Below are 21,436 nucleotides of genomic sequence, written 5' to 3' on the forward strand. Positions count from 1 at the left end.
CTTCTACAAGGGAAAGTCTTGCCTCACTAACTTTTTGGAGTTCTTTGAGAGTGTCAACAGGCATGTGGATAAAGCTGATCCGGTTGACATAGTATACTTGGACTTCCAAAAAGCTTTGGATAAAGTTCCCCACCAAAGGCTCTTGAGTAAACTTAGCAGTCATGGAATAAGTGGACAGGTTCATGTGTGGATGGGTAACTGGATGAAGGACAGGAAATAGAGAGTAGGAATAAATGGACAGTTTTCACAATGGAGGTATATAGGAAGTGGGGTCCCCCAGGAATTGGTACTGGGACCATTCATTCATTCAATTTCTATACCGCCCTTCCAAAAAATGGCTCAAGGCAGTTTACAGAGAGAAATAACAAATAAATAAGATGGATCCCTGTCCCCAAAGGGCTCACAATCTAAAAAGAAACATAAGATAGACACCAGCAACAGTCACTGGAGGTCCTGTGCTGGGGGTGGATAGGGCCAGTTACTCTCCCCCTACTAAATAAAGAGAATCACCAGTGCTCTTTAATTTGTTCATTAACGATCTAGAAGTTGGGGTGAGCAGCGAAGTGGCCAAGTTTGCAGATGACACTAAACTATTTAGGGTAGTGAAATCCAAAACAGATTGTGAGGAGCTGCAAAAAGATCTCTCTAAACTGGGGGAGTGGGCAACAAAATGGCAAATGCAGTTCAGTGTAAGCAAGTGTAAAGTGATTCACATTGGGGCAAAAAACCCCAACTTAACATATACGCTGATGGGGTCTGAGCTGTTGATGAATGACCAGGAGAGAGAGCTTGGGGTGGTGGTGGACAGCTCATTGAAAGTGTCGGACTCAGTGTGCTGCAGCTGTGAAAAAGGCTAATTCCATGCTAGGAGTCATTAGGAAGGGGGTTGAAAACAAAAATGCTAATATTATAATGCCCTTATACAAATCGATGGTGCGGCCACATCTGGAGTACTGCATACAGCTTTGGTCACTGTATCTTAAGAAGGATGTTGTAGAACTGGAAAAGGTGCAGAAGAGGGCAACCAAGATGATCAGGGGCCTGGTCCCCTTCCTTACGAGGCTAGGCTACAGCATCTGGGGCTCTTTACCTCAGAAAAGAAGTGACTAAGGGGAGACATGATCGAGGTGTAAAATTATGCATGGAGTGGAGAGGGTAGGCAGAGAGAAATTTTTCTCTCTCACACACAACACTAGTACCTAGGGTCATCCCATGAAACTGATAGGCAAGAAATGTAGGACTGACAAGAGGAAGTACTTTTTCACATACCACATAATTAATCTATGGAATTCCTTGCCTTGGGAAGTGGTGGTGGCCACCAGCTTGGGTGGCTTTAAAAGGGGCTTAGACAAATTCATGGTGGACAGGTCTATCAATGGCTGTGGGCCATATCTGGCTATGGGCCATATCTGGTGGCTGTGGGCCACCTCCAGCCTCAGAGGCAGGATGCCTCTCAATACCAGTTGCAGGTTAGCAACAGCAGGAGAGAGGGCATGCACATACCTCTTGCCTGTGGGCTCCCCAGAGGCATCTGGTGGGCCACTGTGTGAAACAGGATGCTGGACTAGATGGGCCTTGGGCCTGATCCAGCAGGGCTGTTCCTATGGAGTGGCTGTTTGATGGGAGAGTCTTCTGCCTGAGGAGATGGTGTTCAGTCTGTCTCAACAGGGCTGCACTATCCCAGTGTTCCAACTGAACTGCTTCGAAGTGCTCTTGGTTGCAGCCCTGGTTTTTGATGCCGAAGCGGCGTCTGTGGCATAAAGCACATTTTACCAGCTGAGGTAGGTGCACCAGGTGCAGAGGCACTTTTCCCCCTAGTCTTCTGGGCTGAAGTCCAGGGTCCACACCCCCTGAGGGCCCCCAAATCCTCTTTAGTCTGTCTTGGGTGGTGTGGTCGCTGTGCAGCCAGCCCACGCTGTGCTGGGCAGCCAAGCATGCCTGTGACCTGCTCCAGGCTGTCAGGTGTGACCTCTGCTTTAGAGACAGAGCAGGGAGTGGGGAAAGAAATATGTGGGATGGGAATAGGTTAAGTAGTGCCTTGAAATGTTTCTGCTAATGCATATTTTCATAAATATACCTGTTTTATGTTCTTACATTCTTGTGAGTTCAGTTGCGGTTTGTGCCTTCAAGAACCCATGTGCTAAAAATACAGCATGTGTGTGCGTGTGTGTGTGTAGGGGGACGATACTTAACTTGCAGCGGGGAGGTTCAAAAGGCCTTTAGGTCCAGGCTCCAAAATTACCTAGGCACACCTCTGACCAGGTGCATCCCTCCTGGGCAGGAATAGACCAGCCACTGTCACCTGGAAATGTCCAGATGAGACTACTGCATTGTGTTGTACATGATGCTGCCTTCGAAGATTACTCAGAAATGTAAAGATTGGTGTGACATTTGACAGCTGCATGACTGACCAAAACTGGGTGAGGCATATTTTGCGAGTCTAAAGAAAAGAAAAGAAATGCCTTGTCTGTTATGACAGAATTCCAATGTATGGTTTTAATCTTTAAAGCTCTAAATGGCTTGGGGGCCAGGTTTGTAAAGGATCCTCATAAGGTCATGCAGGATTCCTGTTTGTTTGTTTTTTTTTAAAGTGGGGGAGGCTACACAGGAGGGAAAATTTTTGCCCGAAGCAGCTTCTCCCAGCTGTGCTGCACAGTGATGGGAAAAGTCATGCCGGGAGAAAATACCCATTCTCATGATGCAACCCTTAAGGGTAAGACGCCATCCCTTTAGAGCGCAAATGCGCAATCCCGACGAGTTCCTGCTTTGCTCGCTGTTCGCCCTCTGTTTTTGCCGCCTTCCCAGGCTCCTTTGTACGGATGTTTGCCTGCACCAGTCGGCACTGGGACCCAGGAGCCGCTTCTGAACAGAGGGATCGCCCTCTCCGTAGGGTCCATCTGCTGGGTCCGTGCGCCTCCCGGATGCCCAGCTCAGGCCAGGCAGGTTCTTTTGTTCTGCAGCGGCCGGGCGGTGAGAGGTTTCCCACCGGACGCTCATCTCCTCCCCACCCACCGCCGGCCCATTGAAACCATCAGCTGCCGCAGATCACAATGCAAAACAGGTAATAGCTGTTGCCTGTGTCTCCTGGATTGGGTGGGTAGCATCAACCCCCCCCCCTTTTCTCTAGCACAGCCTGGAGCAGAAATGGGGGCCGGAATTGCGAAAGGCTTAATGCTTTAGGCTTTTCTCTGCAGGCTGGGGGCTCAAGGAGGATGGGAGTAGCTGCCTTAGTCTTCAGTGTATGGGATGGAGAAGAGGTTATTGCCTTGCCACATATCCAACTCTTCTCCTTAGAAAGACGTTTTGCGTTTGTAATAAATAGAACAGACTAGAGTCATCTTTTTAAACACGAATTTCACCGGTGTAGTCCCCCCACCCCCGCTTCCTCTTTAAAACGGTGTTGGGAATCTAACCTGTCTGGAAACTCTTTTTAAAAACAACAATCTGTCTTGTCTCAAACTCGCAAATGCTTGGGGGGGGGGGCTTGTGATGATCCAGGTGATGAGAAAGACAACTTGACACATGCCCAGAGGTGCTGGCTTCCCCAGAATAGAGTGCAACCAGTCCCAGATGAAACACACCAAAGAGGCCCCTCTTTCAGGATCTTTCTAGAATCTGTCACTAGATTCTGGAAGATTCACTCACCCCAGTGCTGCCAAAGTCTCAATTCAGATTAAGTAATGAAGCTGGCTATTCTATTGTAGCTGTGGCAGGAATTTGTTCTCATGGATTTAGCTGAAGGGCGTGCATGATGCTCTCCCCTTCCTATCGTTATCAGTTTGGTAGATTAAAGAAATGAAATTAATGTGGTGATCCCCCCCCCTCCACCAGTTCAAATTTGCTTGCAACATTTGGAATTTATATTCTCATTCATTTTTAACCCTCAATATTAACAGCTACAGATGCTTGTTGGACTGGAGGGTTCTGGAAAAGTGCAATAGAACCGAATTTGATTATTTGATGTCTAGTCTGAGTGTGCTGAAAAGCAAATGAAGAAGGGTTTTGTATTTTTTTTTTTTAGAAAACCATATAGATTTCTCTAATTTGACTTTCAAAAGTAACGTTTAAACGTGTTCACAATTAAAATTGATCCTCTGTAATGTTGCCACATTTCAGAATTTGTGCAAGATTTCATTTGCAGCTCTAATAGGTTATATTATGTATTTCAATATATCTCTGTAAAACTGAAATAGCAGCCTCTGGAGGGGCTATTTTTGGAGGCTGGGACTTTACTGAGAGATACCAGTAAAATGTATATGGGTTCCATTTGGCATTTTCTGAGGCTAATTAAAAATGAGGTTCAGAGCAGAACCAACTCAGATTTAAAGCTCTGTGGGTTTGGTTGCTGTACCGTGTTTGCCTCTAGACAGATGCAGATCCACATCTAAGCAGTGACTAGAGTTACTTCCCAAGAGACAGGTGAGTGAGTTACGGCAGGTAACTCACTCCATTGTGCCTTGGGAATAGATAGCAACCCCCAAGAACTCCTAGGAATTACAGTTTTGTGATGTAGGCCTCTTGTGGCAGCTCTAGGGCATATATCTCCAATGTCCTAATCATTTGATATGGATTTAGTTACCCTGTTAACATTTGTAAACTGCACTGCCTTGCAAAAGTGTGATAAATGTTGCAGAATTATGGGTGCACAAGCTTTCAGAGTAAAGGACACAAGCCAGGGTCACACACTCAGTTGCTATTTCCTTTCTCCCTTTGAGTGGATGGTGTGGCCTGATTATCATCCTGGTGCTCCTTTTTCTTTAATTTGGAATAACCACCATCTCTGGTTGCTTTCTCGCAACAGCTAATAGACTTTAGGGTCCCCTCTCCATCCATAAGCATGTGTTGAAAGCATGAGGAAAACTTCACTCTTTAAATAAGCTGATTTTGAGTATGGTGGGGTGGTTAAAGACAACTAATCAGTGTTAAGTAAGGTTAGTGAAGACACAACCTGTTTCAGGATTTGGTGTACAATCGCGTACATAGCGTGGACCTGTGTGCAAATGCCATTAGTACATTGCATATGCAGTTGCTCACAAATAAAATTCAGATATATGCATGTACACATTTGCATCCACAAGTGATGATCCTTTTATGTATCTTTGTAAGAATCTCCAAGACTAATCTGCAGATGTGCCCACAGACATTGTGCACAATTACATCTATGCTTAAATACATAGCCACACTCACTGTTCTATGTATATTTCAAACTTGCTTCACCCAGAGCAAGTGTATGTGTATATGCGCATGTATACACATACATATGCAATTTATGCATTTGTTTTAGGTGCTTTAACCCAATTTTGGGCAAGCATTGATGCTAGAAAACTAATGTTTTTCATTACTAGTTTATAAGGTTAGTCCTGTGTAAGTTTACATGTAAGCGAGTTCCACTGAGTTCAGTGGGTCTTACTCCCAAGTAAATGTTGCAGAGGATTGTACCTCTGGTCTGTCAGTTGCCTGCCTCCATGCTTTTTGCCACTCTGGTTCAAGACAGCTAGTCTTCTGGAACGAATACTCCCATGTGTTCTCATGGCTGGAAATGCAGAGATCATAGTGTTTGTGCACTAGTCTTAAGACAACAGAATGCATTGCTGGGGTGGGGGCGCTTCGTGGTGGACTTCTCTGTCGTTCTGACTGTTCTCCCGTCTCCGCAGCTATGGCCCTGTAGCTGAACGCGCTCTTGTTCCTGGTGCCCAATGGAGCCATCTCACAGGTGGCATGTCGACAGGGGTGATGGGCATTCAGCGGAGCTGCAGGCAAAGGCTCGGGTGCTGGTGCCCGGCGGGAGTAGTTGGCCAAGAGCGGAGAACCGTGGCGGCATCGGGCTTGAGAATCAGGTGATAGAAACCTGCCCCCCAGGTCCTTGGGCCCACTATGTGCAGACCCCACTCAGCAATGACATCCCCCAGAACCATATGGTCATAGAGGACAGGCCTTCCCACCCTGAGATCTACAGCATTGCCCTGTGGGGGCCAAAACTGCATTCAGCGCTGACCAGACACAGAGGGGGGCGGTCCAATGTGCAGGCCTCTTCTTCTGCCTCTAAGCATCACGGTCCGTCGGGAGAGGGAGACTCAACGGATGAAGGGTCCTTGGTGCTGATTGACGCCGAAGGGGTGCCCCACACCGTGTCACGGCAGGAAGTGGAGCTGGCCGGGCAGGTGCAATCCTCGGAGCCTGAGCTGCTGGCAGCAGCTCCCCCACCACGGCAGCTGTATTTCTGCCCCATTTGCCTACGGACGTTCCTGTACCAGTCGGACCTGGAGCGCCACAGCATCACCCACTCGGAGAGCAAGCCGTACGTGTGCCGCGAGTGTGGCAAGGCCTTCAAACGCTCCTCACACCTCCAGCGGCACAAGCACATCCACACCGGCGAAAGGCCCTTTAGCTGCCCGGTTTGCCGCAAGGGCTTCCGGGAATCTGGCGAACTTTTGCGCCACCAGCGGGTGCACACAGGGGAGAAGCCTTACCAGTGCCAGATCTGCCGGTTACGCTTCACGGAGCGCAATACCCTCCGCCGCCACGCCAAGCGCAAGCATGCCCGCGAGACCTACTATCAGCGCTCCGTTGAGGAGGGTGGCGGCAGCTGGGCTACAGCGGGAGACTGGGAGTCGGAAGTGGTGGCAGACAGTGACTGGGGGACACAGGAGCTTGGGAGTGGCTGGACCAATGAAGCGGTGGAGGACTGGGTTGGGGATGGCAGCCATTGGGGGGAAGCTGCCGAAGGCGGGACAGGAAATACTCCTGTAGCCATGTCGCAACTACCAGAGGGAGAACACACAAAGGATGAAGACAAACCTGGGATCCAGCCCTCGTAAATGTGCAAATGTTGCAGGTTCCAGGGATGAAGAAAGTCTGGGAAATGGACTGTGTCCTGCAATTACCTATAGGGACTTAAATCTCTGTAACTGCACCAAGACTTTTCAAGGAAGAGCATGGAACCCCTTCCTAGAACTGCTCTAGAATGTCGAGGGCCTTGAAATATCCATGATTGGGTCTCTGGGTGGGCATTAGCAAGGAATGGAGGATGCAGGTGGTGGGCAGGGAATTATGACTGTTCCCTCCTTCTACCAATGGTATTTATGCTATCCAGAGCTGTTGGGGGATTGGAGGGACAGCATCACACATTAAATCTTGTAAGTGGGTGGAGCAAATGAAACTGGGGTTTGAGCTGTTTATGGTTTCCCTGAAGAATGGGTGCTGGGAGAGGTAGGTTCCCCTTCCATTTGTACCAAATGAAATGTTGATACATGGTAAACCGCTGTAAGTTTGTTGCCCCTTTCCTGGCTTGTTTTGTTTCCTTTTAAGATCAGTCTCCGTGCGATGAGGCATTTTACATTTGCAGATATTTCAATGAATTAACATATGCAAAAGAGCTGTATTGTTTTTCTCTCCTTCCCACTCCCCTGGTTGTTCTGAGAAAGGTTATCTAAGGAACACAGGCACCCCAGTTGCCAATCATCCTAGTGCCTGTGCCTAGAGTTTGACAGCAGGAGAGTGAAAAAGTCTGGGTATGCTTTGCACTTCTTCGCCAGGTGTTGGGGAGTGAGGCAAAACCCTCGTGAGTAGGCTTAGATCTCATTTTGATACATGTCTGGAAGGCAATGAAGGCCTTGAAGGGATATACGAGTGGCAGAGTGTGTGTATTTGGCCTTCCCTTTTTTTGGCCTTCCTTTCTTCTCAGCGTCTGGAGATGAGGTGAGGTTGGCACCTCAGTTCTATGTTCACAGATTTAAAAGTACATTCCATTGAAATCAGTCAGATTTACTTTTAAATACATGTGTTGAGGATTGAGGTGTTAGGCTGTGACCCTGTTCTGAAGTGCCAAGGGTGTGACATAGAATGAACAGGACAGTTGTACCAACACAACATCTACCTCCGCACATATTAACTGGTTTAACTGTCATGGCTCCTCCCAAGGAATTTTGATAATGTTCTGGGAGAGTGCTGAGGATTCTCTGTCAGAGAATCTGAGTACAAGGGTTCCCAACCTTGGGCCCCTGGATGATGTACTCTCATCATCCCCAGCCAAAATGGTCTTTGGCTACTGTGGCTGGCAATTATGGGTGCTGTAGATCAACTATATCTCAGGATCTAAGATTGGGAACATCTGGGCGTTTTTAGTTTGGAAAAGAGGCAACTATGGGGAGACATGATAGAGGTATATACAGTTAGGCATGGAGTAAAGATAGTGGACAGAGAGAAAATTTTCTTCCTCTATCACAACACTAGAACCAGGGGTCATCCCATGAAACTGAAGGCCAGGAAATTTAGGACCAACAAAAGGAAGTACTTTTTCACACAGCGCATAATTAATCTATGGAATTCTCTGCCCACGGCATGTGGTGATGGCCACTAGTTTGGATGGCTTTAAAAAGCGCTTAGACAAATTCATGGAGGACAGGTCTATCAATCGCTACTCACCTGGTGGCTATAGGTCACCTCCAACCTCAGAGGCAAGATGCTTCTAAATACCACTTGCAGGGAAGCAACAGCGAGAGAGAGAGGGCATGCCTGTGGGCTTCTCAGGGGCATCTGGTGGGCCACTGTGTGAAACAGGATGCTGGACTAGATGGGCCTTGGGCCTGATCCAGCAGGGTCTTTCTTATGCTAATCCCTGCCTAGGCCCATCACAGAACTACATTTCCCAGGGTTCCTTGCAATGGAGGAGGGAGCTTTGTTGTAATATACAATTACCATTAGCTGAGGGATTCTTAAACTTTGTAACAGTGAGCCTTCCAAAACTGACCAAGCAATTGTTCAACACACACGTGCGCACACCTCTGCCATGGCAGACCAATAGAGGAATCCTTTTTCAGTCTACATCCTTCCATTTTAAAACCAAGCAAGTTTAAAGAAGTGGAAGGAAAGAGGTTTACATGACCCCACAAGGTGCTCTAAGATCAAGAGCACAAAGCTTTAGGAAAGATCAAGGTGGTTGGTTTGGAATGGCCACCACTGCCGAGCAAGTGTTGCTATACTAGTTTGATGCCCAATCCAGACAACCTGGGAGGGAAGTGAATGTCGAACTTGAACCTCACCTATGCTTCCTTAGAGAGACCTGTGTGTCACTTTAAAAGCCACTGCCCTCACCAAATGCATGATGTCCCTCACAATGCAGGACATTTAAGAGGTACATAAAATCCTGCAGATGGAGAGATCAATATTATGACCTCAAAGTGGGAGGTGAATTTTACTAAGAAGCATGCCAAAAATGAGGGTTTTGATACAATAAGTGTTTAGACTCCAAAATGAGCAATTAACCCAGAACAGAGGTTACTTTGCAATATACTATGAACCAGAGTTCTATAAGTTTGCATATATTTGCTGGATGAATATTAGCTGCATATAATGAAATGGATGAGTCGCCCTCCTTCAGCCTTTCTGCTGTCGTACTTAATACCAACTCAAATCTGCCCATGGGCTGAGTTGCACAACTGTCCATCAAGGACCTGTATCCAGGGTCACAGCCTTGTTCCCTTGCTTCCTTTCTCACAATCATCAGTGCAAATTAGAATCTCCATTTCAGCAATGAACGTGAATTGAATATGTGACTTCCTTAAAATTCCTCTCCTAATCAAGATCCCCTTCAGAAAAAACCAAAACAGTGAGTGCAGGAGTGGCTTGAAACCGAATTTATGTGCAGTGGTTCTCTGTGTGGATCTGTCACTATCGAGTGGCTTTCTCCATGGTACTGCAAGATATCCCTGCCAATAGTTTGCAGCAGCATGGCGCAAAGTGGCAGAATCCAATCTGCAAGGTGAACCATTTCTCACAAACACTTGCTGCCATATGGATTCTGTTTCAGGGGCTGCTCTTTAAGTGGGCTTAAAGTTGATGCTGAGCAAATTTTTTGAATAGAGGACTTGATTAATGTTCAAAGGGTTGTCCTCATTTAGCATACCTGATCCTAGCAAATAATATAAGCCAGGGGTTTCCAACCTGGGATCCCCAGATGTTGTTGGACTACAACTCCCACCATCCCCAGCCACAGTGACCAAAGGCAGCCGTTGTAGTTGTAGTCACAAGCAGTGGGTCCATGATCACACACACCCCTTTCCAAACAGCAAATGATGCCAGGAGGCTGGGCAGGGATGTAGGCCATGCAATCTACACGGGGGAAAGAGCTATTTGAGCATGCAAAATCTCTTTTAGCAGGACTCCCACACCTCCCAACTTGGGAGCACAGAAGGCTTCAGTGGTGTGCCTTTTGTCTGTGTGAGTGAAGAAATGAATGTGCATGAGAGGATGCTTGCATCACTTGTGTGTGAGAATGAGTGTGTGCCCCCTGGGTGCTGCAGATTGGCCAGTTAAAATGGGCAATGTGGTGTCTATACACACACAAAGTCTCCACACGAGGGCTTGAATCATGCCTCTTTGTGTTTCTGAAGGAAAGCCAAGATTCTAAGGGTTCTGCTTCGGTTATCTGTTTCTAACAGCACTTAACTATCATGGCAATTTCTTCTGTTCTCTGTAGATGGTTTTATAGGAGAGCGGGTAGAAAGGGCAAAATATCCCTCTGAAAAATTCACACGCAGACACACACACACACACCGGAGCCCTGTAGTTGGCAGTGGTAGCGCAAATTGCAGCTGCTTAATAAGCAAGCTAACTTTGTACACGTTCCCCTCCCAACCACTAGCTCAAACCAGACAGGGCATAGCTGCCTCAGGTCTGTCCCTCCAGCGATTCCCCCCCTGCCTCCGCCCCCTATGCCACTAGGGATAAAAACAGCATCTCTTTCAGCTCCAAAGCCTGACTAGCATTGCAAAACATGGCGGCCTGTTTCATTCAGGCCCTGTTGTCCAGCCTGGCACATTTCCATCTGATGACATCGCCTCCCTTCTCATCTTAGGAGCTCCCTCGCTCTTTCTCAACAAGCTGCATGCAAGTGGGAGGGACAGAGCCGGCCTTTTGCCTTGAACTACCTCCAGGGCTCTCTTATATGCCCAGGCCTCCAAGTTATCTTTGTTGCCATGGAGACCACCTTGAGTGCACAGTTGGGTTGTTACAAGCAGAATCTTTGTTAAGTAGGGCCTCAAGGCCTCTTGGCTCTGGTGAAGGCTGCAGAAGGATTAGATGAAAACACACGATCCCCAATCTCTTTTTTATTTTCTTCTATCCACGGGGACGTGAACCTCTGGAAATAAGGGAAATGAGTTATGGAAGCTGTGTTTTGGGATTGTTTCCAGTGCAGTGCACCATTAAGTATATGTTCAGGCCACCTGCTTTTTCATGGGATGTGGCCTAGGACAAGGATTCTCAAACCTGGGTCCCAAGATATTGTTGGACTACAACTCCCACTACTGGCCACCATGGCTGGGGATGATGGGAGTGTAGTCTAACAACTTTTAGAACCCTTGAGGGCATCTTTTAAGCAGCTGGCCGAGTCTATACCTCCTCCTGAGTGTTGGTTCCTAGTCTGGACTCTTTTGGGTTTTCTTGCAGGGAAATAAGTGCCTCATTAAAGAGACACAAGTTTCCCTGCAGTGTCTGAATAGACACCACAAGGATCATTGTCCCTGCAACTTTCACACTTGAAATGGCTGGCTTGGGTGCTTTCTAGAGTAGTGGTTCCCAACCTGGGGGCCTCCAGATGTAGCTGGACTACAACTTCCATAATCCTCAGCTACAATAAATGTAAATGGGAGTTTTAGTTCAGCAACATCTGGAGGCCCCCAGGTTGGAAACTTCTGCATAGATCTGCTCCTGAGAAAGCACCCCAGATGTCATTCAAAACTGCAGCCCAGAAGGCTTGCTCGGGAGATCTCTTCACCTGAGAAAGCAGCCTTCTATAGGTTTCTGACTCAATTTAGTGGCATTGTATTTGAGGTGAGGTGGAAAGTTCTGTCCATTGTTCATTTAGTGTTGGGGTATTCACACATGCAAATTGTCACTTGATGCTGCAGATGTCAAGTAATGAGTATGCATGTGTGTATCAAACAGAAGAGAAACACAGAGAGGTGTCATTTGAGAAGAGCTGGTACTAAAGTAACCCACTTTTAGCCCTAAGAAAACATCCCATCCCATATTCATGCGCACACAACAAAGCCCAAAGAGAAATATAAAAATTGGATTGATTCAAAGCCCAAAGGCTCTGGTTTATCCCTTTTTATAATATGTTTACTGTATTTATATATGTATTTTTATGTACAAAATTATGTAAGCTGCCTTAAGGGCCCAAGTGTAGGCCTGCTAGGTAGGTTTAAAATCCAGAAACAAATAAACAATTCAAAAACAACATCCATCTCAAATTTCCTGTGTTTCTGGACAGGGGATGATTCAATGTCAATTATATGTTTAAAAAGTGATGCCAGGCAATTTTTTTTGGCTATTGTGTTTGTTCATTGCTTCCTATGATTTCCTACCAGACATTATTCTAGTGGGGTACAAAGGTACATCCTCATAGCGAATAGTCAGAAGACAAAAATGTAAGGGAGGGGGGGGGGCTAGCTGTATGTTCTTTTAATTATTTTCCTACTTTATATTTTTAATATTATATTTTAGACACAGGATACTCTGCATGAGCTGAGAGGCATTTTCCTTGCACTTCTGCAAGGAAGTTCTTTTTAAAAATGCTTTCTGTCAAAGTGAAAGAACAATGCATATGCTCAAAGACGACGCTACTAGAAGTGCCAGGAATTTTTGAACATAAATGTTCACAACCCTACTAATCCCCCTAATAATCATTACAATTTAATGAGATGAGTGACCATAGATACCCCACTTTGAGATGTATGGATACAGGTTATGAATCTATGCACATTGTTTAATGTAAGGGTATTAAAACATAAGGCCCTGGGGCTTTAGCAGGCCCTTTGCATTCACCACCCTTATAACTTTTTGAATCCACCTTTTGCCTAATGAGCTCAGGGTTACCAGTGTTCCCTCTAACAGGGATTCCCAGATCTTGACTACAACTCCCATAATCCCCAAGCAAAAGCCATTGCAGCTAGGGATTCCGGGAGTTGTAGTCAACAACATCTGGGAACACATTAGAGGGAACACTGATGGTTACCCCCCTATTCTCACAACAACCCTTGTGAGGGAGACTGAGAATGACTGACCTAAAGTCACCCAGTGCACTTCAAGGCTGAGTGGGGATTTGAACCCTGCCCTCCCCAGACCTGCTTCAACACTCTTAAGCCACACTAGACCACATTGGCTTGCCATATGACAGATAATATAATCACTTTTAGGCACAAGATGTCAATGCATATAGTTGGGCAAAGGTGCTGTTATTAATGGTTGCTACTGTGTGCAACAGGGTAAATTCTCCAGTTTCTTTCCAAGTTGTAGCATAGAGTGGCCAAGAATTGAGGGGAATGTTGTATAAACTAAAATGAAGTTTCCTGCTATAGGTGACCAAAGTCTGAATCCACAGACATGCACTCTTTTTATATGTATAAAATTGATGCTCATCAACTGAAGTGGGATTGACACTTTAGAATGAATGAATTCTAACACTGAAGAATTTGGGCCCCCAAACAATTTCTGTTTTACACTCCTGGTTGTTTCATGTTCTGTACTGTGTGATAGTCTGCATTCCATTAAACTGTGTTTATTGTGTAATGCTGCTGCTACTTATGATGTAATGTAAGCATTGCAGAGTATAGCACTGTTGGGAAGGTTTATTGCATACACCAATACTTACTTCAGAGCCAATCTTGCCCCATAGTAATCCCATACAGAAAGTGAGTGTGATGTAGCGGGTAGACAGTTGGATTAGGATTATGGAGACCCAGGTTCAAATCCCCACTCCACTTCAAATCTCACTGTGGTTTCCACTGCATTGCCTTTGCATGCTGCTTTCCTCCAAAGAGGCCAGGATAATGTTCATGGTTCTTTTTTCTTCATTCCCCCAAGCACATTTTATCCTCACAATAAATTTAAGGTAGGTTCAGCTGAAGGTGTGGCTGGCACAAGTTCATCCACTGAGTTTCACAGCTGATAGGGTATTTGATGCAAGGTCTCCCTAGTCCAGTGTTTTAACTATTACACCTCACTGGATGACTTTAGGACACTTACCATTTATCTGCCTATCCTTCCTCACAGGATTGTTGTGAAGATAAGAGGAATGACCAATATACATCACCCTAAGCTTTTGGCATCAGGGCAGAATAAAAACGAGACAGACCCTTTCTACTGGCAGGGTGATGCTAAAGCCACAGCACAACCCATGACCCCATTTTCCTGAGGTCACCCCACTCCGCATCTTTCTTGTGACTTCCTGTGCTTTAACAATTGCCTGGTAGGCAGAAAGCCTGCAAATACGACGTTTCCCATCGCTTCCTCTCCTGTCCCTTAAGACAGAGCCAGTAAAGCCTTGCATGCAGAAATTTTGTCTATCTCTGTCCTTAAAGCCACAGAAAAGCTTTACGTGCAGAAATTTTGTCTGTCCCGCCAGGGCAATGGAGAAGGAAAAAAAAAAGGCAATCCTTTGCAAATTCGGCGGCAACGCTTTCTTTGTATAGTCTTGCCTTGCTCTCCCCTGAAGCGCATTCGTTTTGCATTGCATGGAAGTGCAACAGGAAAAGGGCAGAAACGGGGAGGTGGAGAAGGAGAAACTACCAGCTTCCGCAGGGGCTTGTGGGGAAGGGGAAGGGCAAGCGCGAAAGGCTCTGGGAAGCGAAGCTGGGGGAAGAATGCGCAGGGCCTTGTGGGTAGAAGGGGAGGGCAGGAAACAGCGCTCTTGCCTGGGGAGGGAGGCTTCCGGTTCCGGCGGGGCCTGTGCGAGTTGCAGCCTGGCAGGGGCCCCCCTACCCCCTCCCCAGTAGGACCAGAAACTCCCCCCCGCGCGTATCCTGGGGGCGAGGCAAGGGCCAGGGGGCTTCCCCCCCACACCCCAATCTCGTTGCACAGGGACCAGCCCCTGCCTGGGGCGCGGAGGAGGCTGGGGCAGCGCCACATACCGGTAAGTGTCACCCTGGAGCCAGCCCTGCCCCATAGTTCGGTACCCCACACCTCATTGCATGCCCGAGCCCAGACCCCACCCCAAGTTAGCTTCCGCCCCTTCCCTTGCCTAGCCCCACCCTTGGCCACTCTGCAAACCTAATTCACCCCCTATTTCTCCCCTTTCCTGCATCCCCTTAGCGTATCCTCTCACCAGCGTATGCCCCTCCTTCTTCTCGGTCCCGTATCGTAACGCCTGATCCCAGTCAGATACCTGGATTAAGTATTTCAACCCCACCCCAATCGCAACTGCACTTCCTCTAAGGTCGTGATCACCCCATGTCTTGACTTCCTTTATCTCACATTCTAACACAGTCCTGGATTGAGCCAAGCCATTAGTCTGCATAGCCTGTGTCTCTCCTATAGGCCTGTAACTGCTCCCAACTTTCTCTATCCATCCTACTCCTGTATTTTACCCTTGTAGTCCACTCCATACCCTTTTACAAGCTCAGGTAAACTCCATAGCTCTACCCTGTGTCTTGTTCCAAAGCTGAGCCACCTTCTCGCTTACTGCAAAGCTGCAGTATTTCAAATCACTTTAGTATTTCAGCCTGTTCTCCTTATCCCACTCCCTGCTTTTTCGGTCCTCCCATACTCCATTCTGTTAATTCTTTACCCAGCCTTTTAAAATCATTGAGGTAACTTTCTTGTGTCATCCCAACTCCACTGAAGGCCACCCATCCCTGCCTAAATTTAGTTCTACTCACACCTGCAGATCATCTAGATGTACCTCACATCTTTATTTTGCAATTCCGTAAGTATGCCCTCCTTGCTGTGCTTATTGCTCAGTAGCACAGTATTATCTTTTCTTCTTCCCCATCAGTGATAGTGTCCTGTATCCCTCCCACCTTTTAGCAGGCCCTAGATACATAGCTCGTTTGTATTCCTTCTCCTTGATGTGAGGAATGTCCATATTTCCCCACTGCATAATTTCCAGTATCTTTCTGTTGCTCTGTATCCAAGCTGTGTCCTGGTATCTGTTGTCATCCTCAATGAATCCATTTCCTGTTCTTTATGAATTTATTTATTTATTTATTTGCTTTTTAAACCGCCCTTCCAAAAATGGCTCAGGGTGGTTTACACAGAGAAATAATAAATAAATAAGATGGTTACCTGTCCCCAGAGGGCTCACATTTAAAAAAACACAAGATAGACACCAGCAACAGTCAGTGAAGGTACTGTGCTGGGGGTGGATAGGGCCAGTTACTCTCCCCCTGTTAAATAAAGAGAATCACCACATTAAAAGGTGCCTCTTTGCCCAATTAGCAGGGGATGTATGAAGTTACCCTACTCATGTTTCAGCTAAAGCATCTAAAATGTTCCCTCTGATTCTCCTCACTCACCCAGATTTTATGGCCAGGTTGCATATCCTTCAAATAAAGGAAAGGAAAGATCGTGCCATTGAGTCGATGTATCCATGTGATTTTGAATACAGGAGTGGTTTACCATTACCTCCTCCCATGCAGTATGAGATGATGTCTTTCAGCATCTTCCTATATCTCTGCTGCTCGATATAGCACCAGCGGAAATTCAAACTTGCAACCTTCTGCTTGTTAGTTAAGCATTTTCCCACAGTGCCATTAGGTGGCTCAAGCTGCTTTATATTGAGTCGGACCATTGGTCCATCTCACTCAGTATTGTCTACACAGACTTGCAGCGGCTTCTCCAAGGTTGCAGGCAGGAGTCTGTCTTAGCCCTGTCTTAGAGATGCTGCCAGGGAGGGAACTTGGAACCTTCTGCTCTTCCCAGAGTGGCTCCATCCCCTGAGGGGAATTTCTTACAGTGTTCACATGTGTGGCCTCCCATTCATATGCAGCTAGGGCAGACTCTGCTTGGCAAAGGGGACAAGTCATGCTTGCTACCACAATACCAGATCTTCTCTCAGCTCCATCAAGGTTACCCACATTTTGCACCATGAAGAGCTACATTTGACCCGTACACATTGAGTAACGCATGCATTTTCTTATGACCAATTCTGCTCTGCTGGTCATTAGCAGGTGCAAGGCGCTATGCAATGCAATATAGCCTGGACCATTCTGTTTAGTCCTGTCTGCCTACCAAGATCTCACTTGTATTGTCCAACACTGTCTTACCACTGCAGCCTTATTCCTGATAGGTATCTCTTCCATGCAGAGTGAACTTCTCATAGAGGAGTGCTGCCAGTCAAATGACTCCCTACCCTGTGGTCCTTCCAAGTGCCACAGTCCTGCAACACAGTTGTATTTCCTCAGTTATGCATGATCGTTTAAAAAGATCCTTTTTGGAGAATTAGCAGCCAGTTCCTGATTTTAAAAAGTGTACCTTGCAAAAATGGGGAGTGTTCCTTGGCATTTTGGTGATACTTAAAGGTGCCCTCCTTATGGGGGACGAAGGAACCAGAGAGGAAGGTATCCCTTTCCAGATGTGCATGAGGGAATGAGCAATGAATCAAGTCATTTATTTTGAAGACACACACCCACACATCAGTTCTGCAGTCCACGGACAACTGGTTATTGGAGCAAAGTGTTCTATCTGGCAGGGATGGGGGAAGCAAGCTCACTGCAACTGTTCCTTCTCTGGCTGATAGTGGGGCCAGGCTAGTCTTCTCCTTTAGCTTGATATTCTTCCTGGAAAGTAGGGGGCGCAACTTCCCAGTACCCCTGATCCTCTGGCCAATGGCTGAGATCAGAGTGTGCTTTGCTTAAGTTCTGCAGTCTCTGGGCAACTAGCAATTGGAGCAGAATGTTCTCTCTAGCTGCCAAGTAACAGGCTTGTGGATCATACCCAGGAGCCCTGCCTTTTTGTGCTTGAATTAATGCAGCAGATCCTATTCCCCTAGGGAAAATGGTTAGCAGTCCTAGGCTGGGAGGGAGTAACATAGTTTTCAAACAAAAGACTGAACCAGATCTCTCAGGAACATAGGAAGTTGCCTTCTGCTGAGTCAGACCATTGAACACAGACTGGCAGTGACTTATCCAGGGTTACAGGCAGGAGTCTTTCTCAGCCCTGTCTTGGATATGCCAGGGAAGGTAACTTTGAACCTTCTGCGTGCAAGCATGCAGATGCTCTTCCCGGAGCAGCCCCATCCCCAAGGGGAGTATCTTACAGTGCTCACATATGTAGTCTCCAATTCAAATGCTAACCAGGGCAGTTCCTGCTTAGCAACTGGGACAATTCATGCTTGCCACCACAACACCAGCTGCTGTGGAGCTCTTGAAGCACATGCACGTTCCACAATATTCCTTTTGGTTATTTGCCCTATTGCTATATCCCAGGGATTCTTAACCTTGGGCCCCTAGACGTTGTTGGTCTACAACTCCCAGAATCCCCAGCCACAAAGGCCATGTCTAGGGATTCTGGGAGTTGTAGTCCAGCAACATCTGGGCGCCCAAGGTTAAAAAACCCTGCTATATCCCAACCAAAGTTTCATCCTTCCAGCCCTATCAACCCTGTCTCAACCCCCTTCTGGATGAATTGATTTCACCTTATCAGCCCTCTTATTGTCACCTGATCTCTGTCTCAATCCTGCTTTCCTGGACAGGTGCTGTACTGCTAATGATTAAAGTGGTGACTCTCTTATACTTAGCAGGGGGAAAGCAACTGTCCCTCTCCACCTATATCTTTCCTGTGGCTGTTGCTTATATTTGTCTCGGGTTCATTTTTGTATTGTGAGCCCTTTGGGGACAGAGAATCATCATTTACCCCCTATGTAGAGCACTTTGGAAACTGTTGAAAAGCGGTATATAAAATTTCTTAATCTTTGATAGATATGTAGAGAGCTCCAGTACTGGGCGGTGAGCATTTTTGTGCTCAGTAGAGCTCTTGGCACATTGTTGGCATTAAAGATGACTGTAATAGAAAACCCTGCCCCCGCCCCCTTCAGAGAATACAAGAGTTCTGGTTTCCATCATTCCTTGCTGTGGCAGACCCCAGCTCTCTTCTCTGTCCAAGAATCCTAAAGGCCCAGTTCCTTTATCTACTGTATCGTAACATTGCTGTTTGGTGTTCCTTACTGCTGATGATATTGTGTTCCTCAGCTGAGCCAGTTTTCCTTTTAATCTAGGGCAGTTTGTCCATGGTGAAGGTTGGGATGGAAATGGATTTGAGAACACTATTCTATAGTACAGTTTCTTATCTATGGCTTACATGTGGGGACAGGGAGAGATTGGACTGCATTTTTGGAATCTTATCTGTGTTTATTTCCTAACTTGTTGGGAAACATTTTGAAAATAGAAAGCTGAGGAAAACAGTCATAACCTCAAGTTCTTATTTGTGTAATTAGTTTGTGCATGTGTTTACAGGGCTGGTGTAGAAGAGGCATTGAAGCTGCTTTCCACAGGGAAGGCAAACTAAAAAACCACAGTTTTTTTCCGGATCCTATTTGGGCAGGCATGTGATTGCCAGAGACATTTGTATAGTTAGTTTCAATAAACACTACTACCTTGTCACAAATGTTATGAACTTGGTGTGGATATAAATGGATTATGGTCTGAAGGTGCACACTGCAGTATCCTTGCTGAAGGTAATCGAATCTGGGTCTGGCCAGTTTGTCTATGGGAGACTACCTGAGCATCCATAAGAACAGTCTTGCTGGATTAGACCCAAGGCCTATCTAGGCCAGCACACTGTTTCTCACATTGGCTCACCAGAAGCCTCTGGGAAGCCTATTACCAGCAATGAAGTCATGGCTTCTCTTGCTGTTGCTCCCCTACAACAGTTATTCAGAGGCATCCTGCCTCTGAAGCTGAAGATAGCCTATAGCCATCAAGACTAATAGATTTATCCTTGATAGATTTGTCCTCCATGAATTTGTCTAAGCCCTGCTTAAAGCCATCCAAGCTGGTGGTCATCACCTCATCCCATGGCAGAGAATTCCATAGATTATGTGCTGTGAGAGAAAGCATTTTTGTCAATCCTAAATTTCCTGGTGCTCAGTTTCATGGGATGACCTCTAGGTCTAGTATTGTGAGAGAGGAGAAGAACTTCTTCCTGTCCACTTCCTCCACACCATGCACGCTGTTTCTTTGACTCTTACCTGTTAGCCATTCTGGCATCATCCTGGACTTGCTGTGTAAAGTTCCATGATTGAAGCAAGACAGGATATCATTGAAGGACAGTAAAAATGCATAATGCTCAAATATGAATTGTTTAAGATGTTGTCGATCAGGTGCTTCCCTCTGAACCGGCAAGGAACCCCAAGCTCCACTGCTTCTGCAGTGCTTATCCTGGACTGCCACAGCCTCATCTTACTGAACAGAAGAAGCTGCCGCCTGCTTAGTCAGATAACTGGTCAGAATTCTTTACACTGACTGGCAGTGACTTTCCAGGGTTTTAGGCAGAGGTCCTGCCCAGTCCCACTTGGAACTGGGACGCAACCTGAGAACCTTCTTCATGCAAGTCATGGTCTCTCTCACTGTGCTATGCCCCGCCCCACCCCCAGGCAATTCAGTACACTGGTTACCCAGTTAGTTATTCTACTACTGGATAATCTTTTCTGGTCTCTTCCTTGGCCAGACTCTGTCTTTGCCCTTTATCTTTGCCTGGCTCCTTGTAAACCTGGGAAGCATCCGAGTCCTGGGTTCACTCACTGGCCATTTGATTGGCCTCAGTGCTACCAGTAGAAAGCCCAGGCATTTTAAAAGCAAAACTGTTCATTAGCACCACAGTAAAGGTTACTGTGATGGGGAATGTTTATTGTTCTGAATATGCCCTGCTTTTCATTTAATTAAACCTTAAACCAAATATTTGTGACTGTGCCCTTGCTTCTCCTATACTTGTCCATACTCCCTACTGCCTTCACAGACCTGAAGACAGAGTGGGGCGGGGAGGGAATAAGGAATGCTTCTGGTGTCTCCAAACTGAGAAAAATATTTGAAAAGGTGTGTCCCCTCCGAATGAACGATGAAGAACTGACTTACTAATTCAGGCCAAAAGTTCACCTAGCCCAAGACACTATTCCACCCAGCCACCGTGAATCGGAAGCTCACAAGCAAAGCTCGTTTGGGAGATACCCACCACCTATTCTTTCACTCCAGTGTCTGGGAGTCAGAGCGATACTGCCTCTAAACATGGAGGCTTTGTTCCCAGCTCCCATAGTTAGCGAGCAGTGATAGTCTCCAATAACTTGTCTAAATCAAGAAAGAAAGGAAACTATAAAAACTGTCTGAGGGCAGCTCCCCATAACAAAGTGGTGAGGAGAAGGTATGCAAGTCAGTTACACTTCCTCTTGTTGGTCTATGAAAAGGGCCTGTGTGACCCTTGCTCTGTTCCAGCAAGTCAGTTCTTATGAAGCAAGTTGAGAAGCAGCATAATCCATACAAGCGTTAGACCTAAGAGAGGGACTCTAGGAATTCCATTGAATGGAAGGGGGACACATAGTTCCTTGTCCTCCCCTGCATGATCAACTGAAGCAGAATTTAATTATGCAGAATAAAATAGATGTTATTGGAGATATACTGTATACGTGCATATAAAAATGATGTATCATTTCTTGATGCAGGATATT

General features: G+C 46.4%; 2 protein-coding genes across 6 annotated transcripts in view; both read left to right on the forward strand.

Annotated features, from left to right (window-relative positions):
* The first annotated feature begins 2,924 nt into the window (after window positions 1-2,924).
* On the forward strand, window positions 2,925-12,241 carry LOC128329402 (zinc finger protein 619-like). 4 transcript variants are annotated; one of them, XR_008309640.1, is made up of 3 exons: window positions 2,925-3,061; window positions 5,655-11,573; window positions 11,675-12,241. XR_008309640.1 is itself a non-coding variant. In XM_053260520.1 (2 exons), exon 2 carries the CDS (start codon window positions 5,697-5,699, stop codon window positions 6,816-6,818), a length of 1,122 nt encoding a protein of 373 aa, XP_053116495.1. In that variant the 5' UTR covers window positions 2,925-3,061; window positions 5,655-5,696; the 3' UTR covers window positions 6,819-12,241. The 4 variants fall into 4 exon arrangements, 3 of the variants coding, with proteins under 3 accessions (XP_053116495.1, XP_053116497.1, XP_053116496.1); XM_053260520.1 differs by having other exon boundaries at window positions 5,655-12,241; XM_053260522.1 differs by lacking the exon at window positions 2,925-3,061 and adding an exon at window positions 3,073-3,093 and having other exon boundaries at window positions 5,655-12,241.
* ZNF865 (zinc finger protein 865) overlaps window positions 2,935-21,436 on the forward strand; it is a 31,212-nt gene continuing 12,710 nt past the window's right edge. The window contains exon 1 of one of the 2 annotated variants that reach the window (XM_053260518.1): window positions 2,935-3,061. The gene's annotated coding sequence lies outside the window, so the exon portion shown is untranslated. Of the gene's footprint in view, window positions 3,062-14,629; window positions 14,915-21,436 lie in introns of those variants that run through there. The other variant, XM_053260517.1, reaches the window with a different exon arrangement.

This window comes from Hemicordylus capensis, chromosome 6 (assembly GCF_027244095.1).
Source record: "Hemicordylus capensis ecotype Gifberg chromosome 6, rHemCap1.1.pri, whole genome shotgun sequence".
NCBI classification, from domain to species: Eukaryota; Metazoa; Chordata; class Lepidosauria; order Squamata; family Cordylidae; genus Hemicordylus; species Hemicordylus capensis.

Bases quoted from the DNA above. Each gene is read 5' to 3' on its own strand.
- LOC128329402 (XM_053260520.1), top strand. From the start codon at position 5,697: ATGGAGCCATCTCACAGGTGGCATGTCGACAGGGGTGATGGGCATTCA.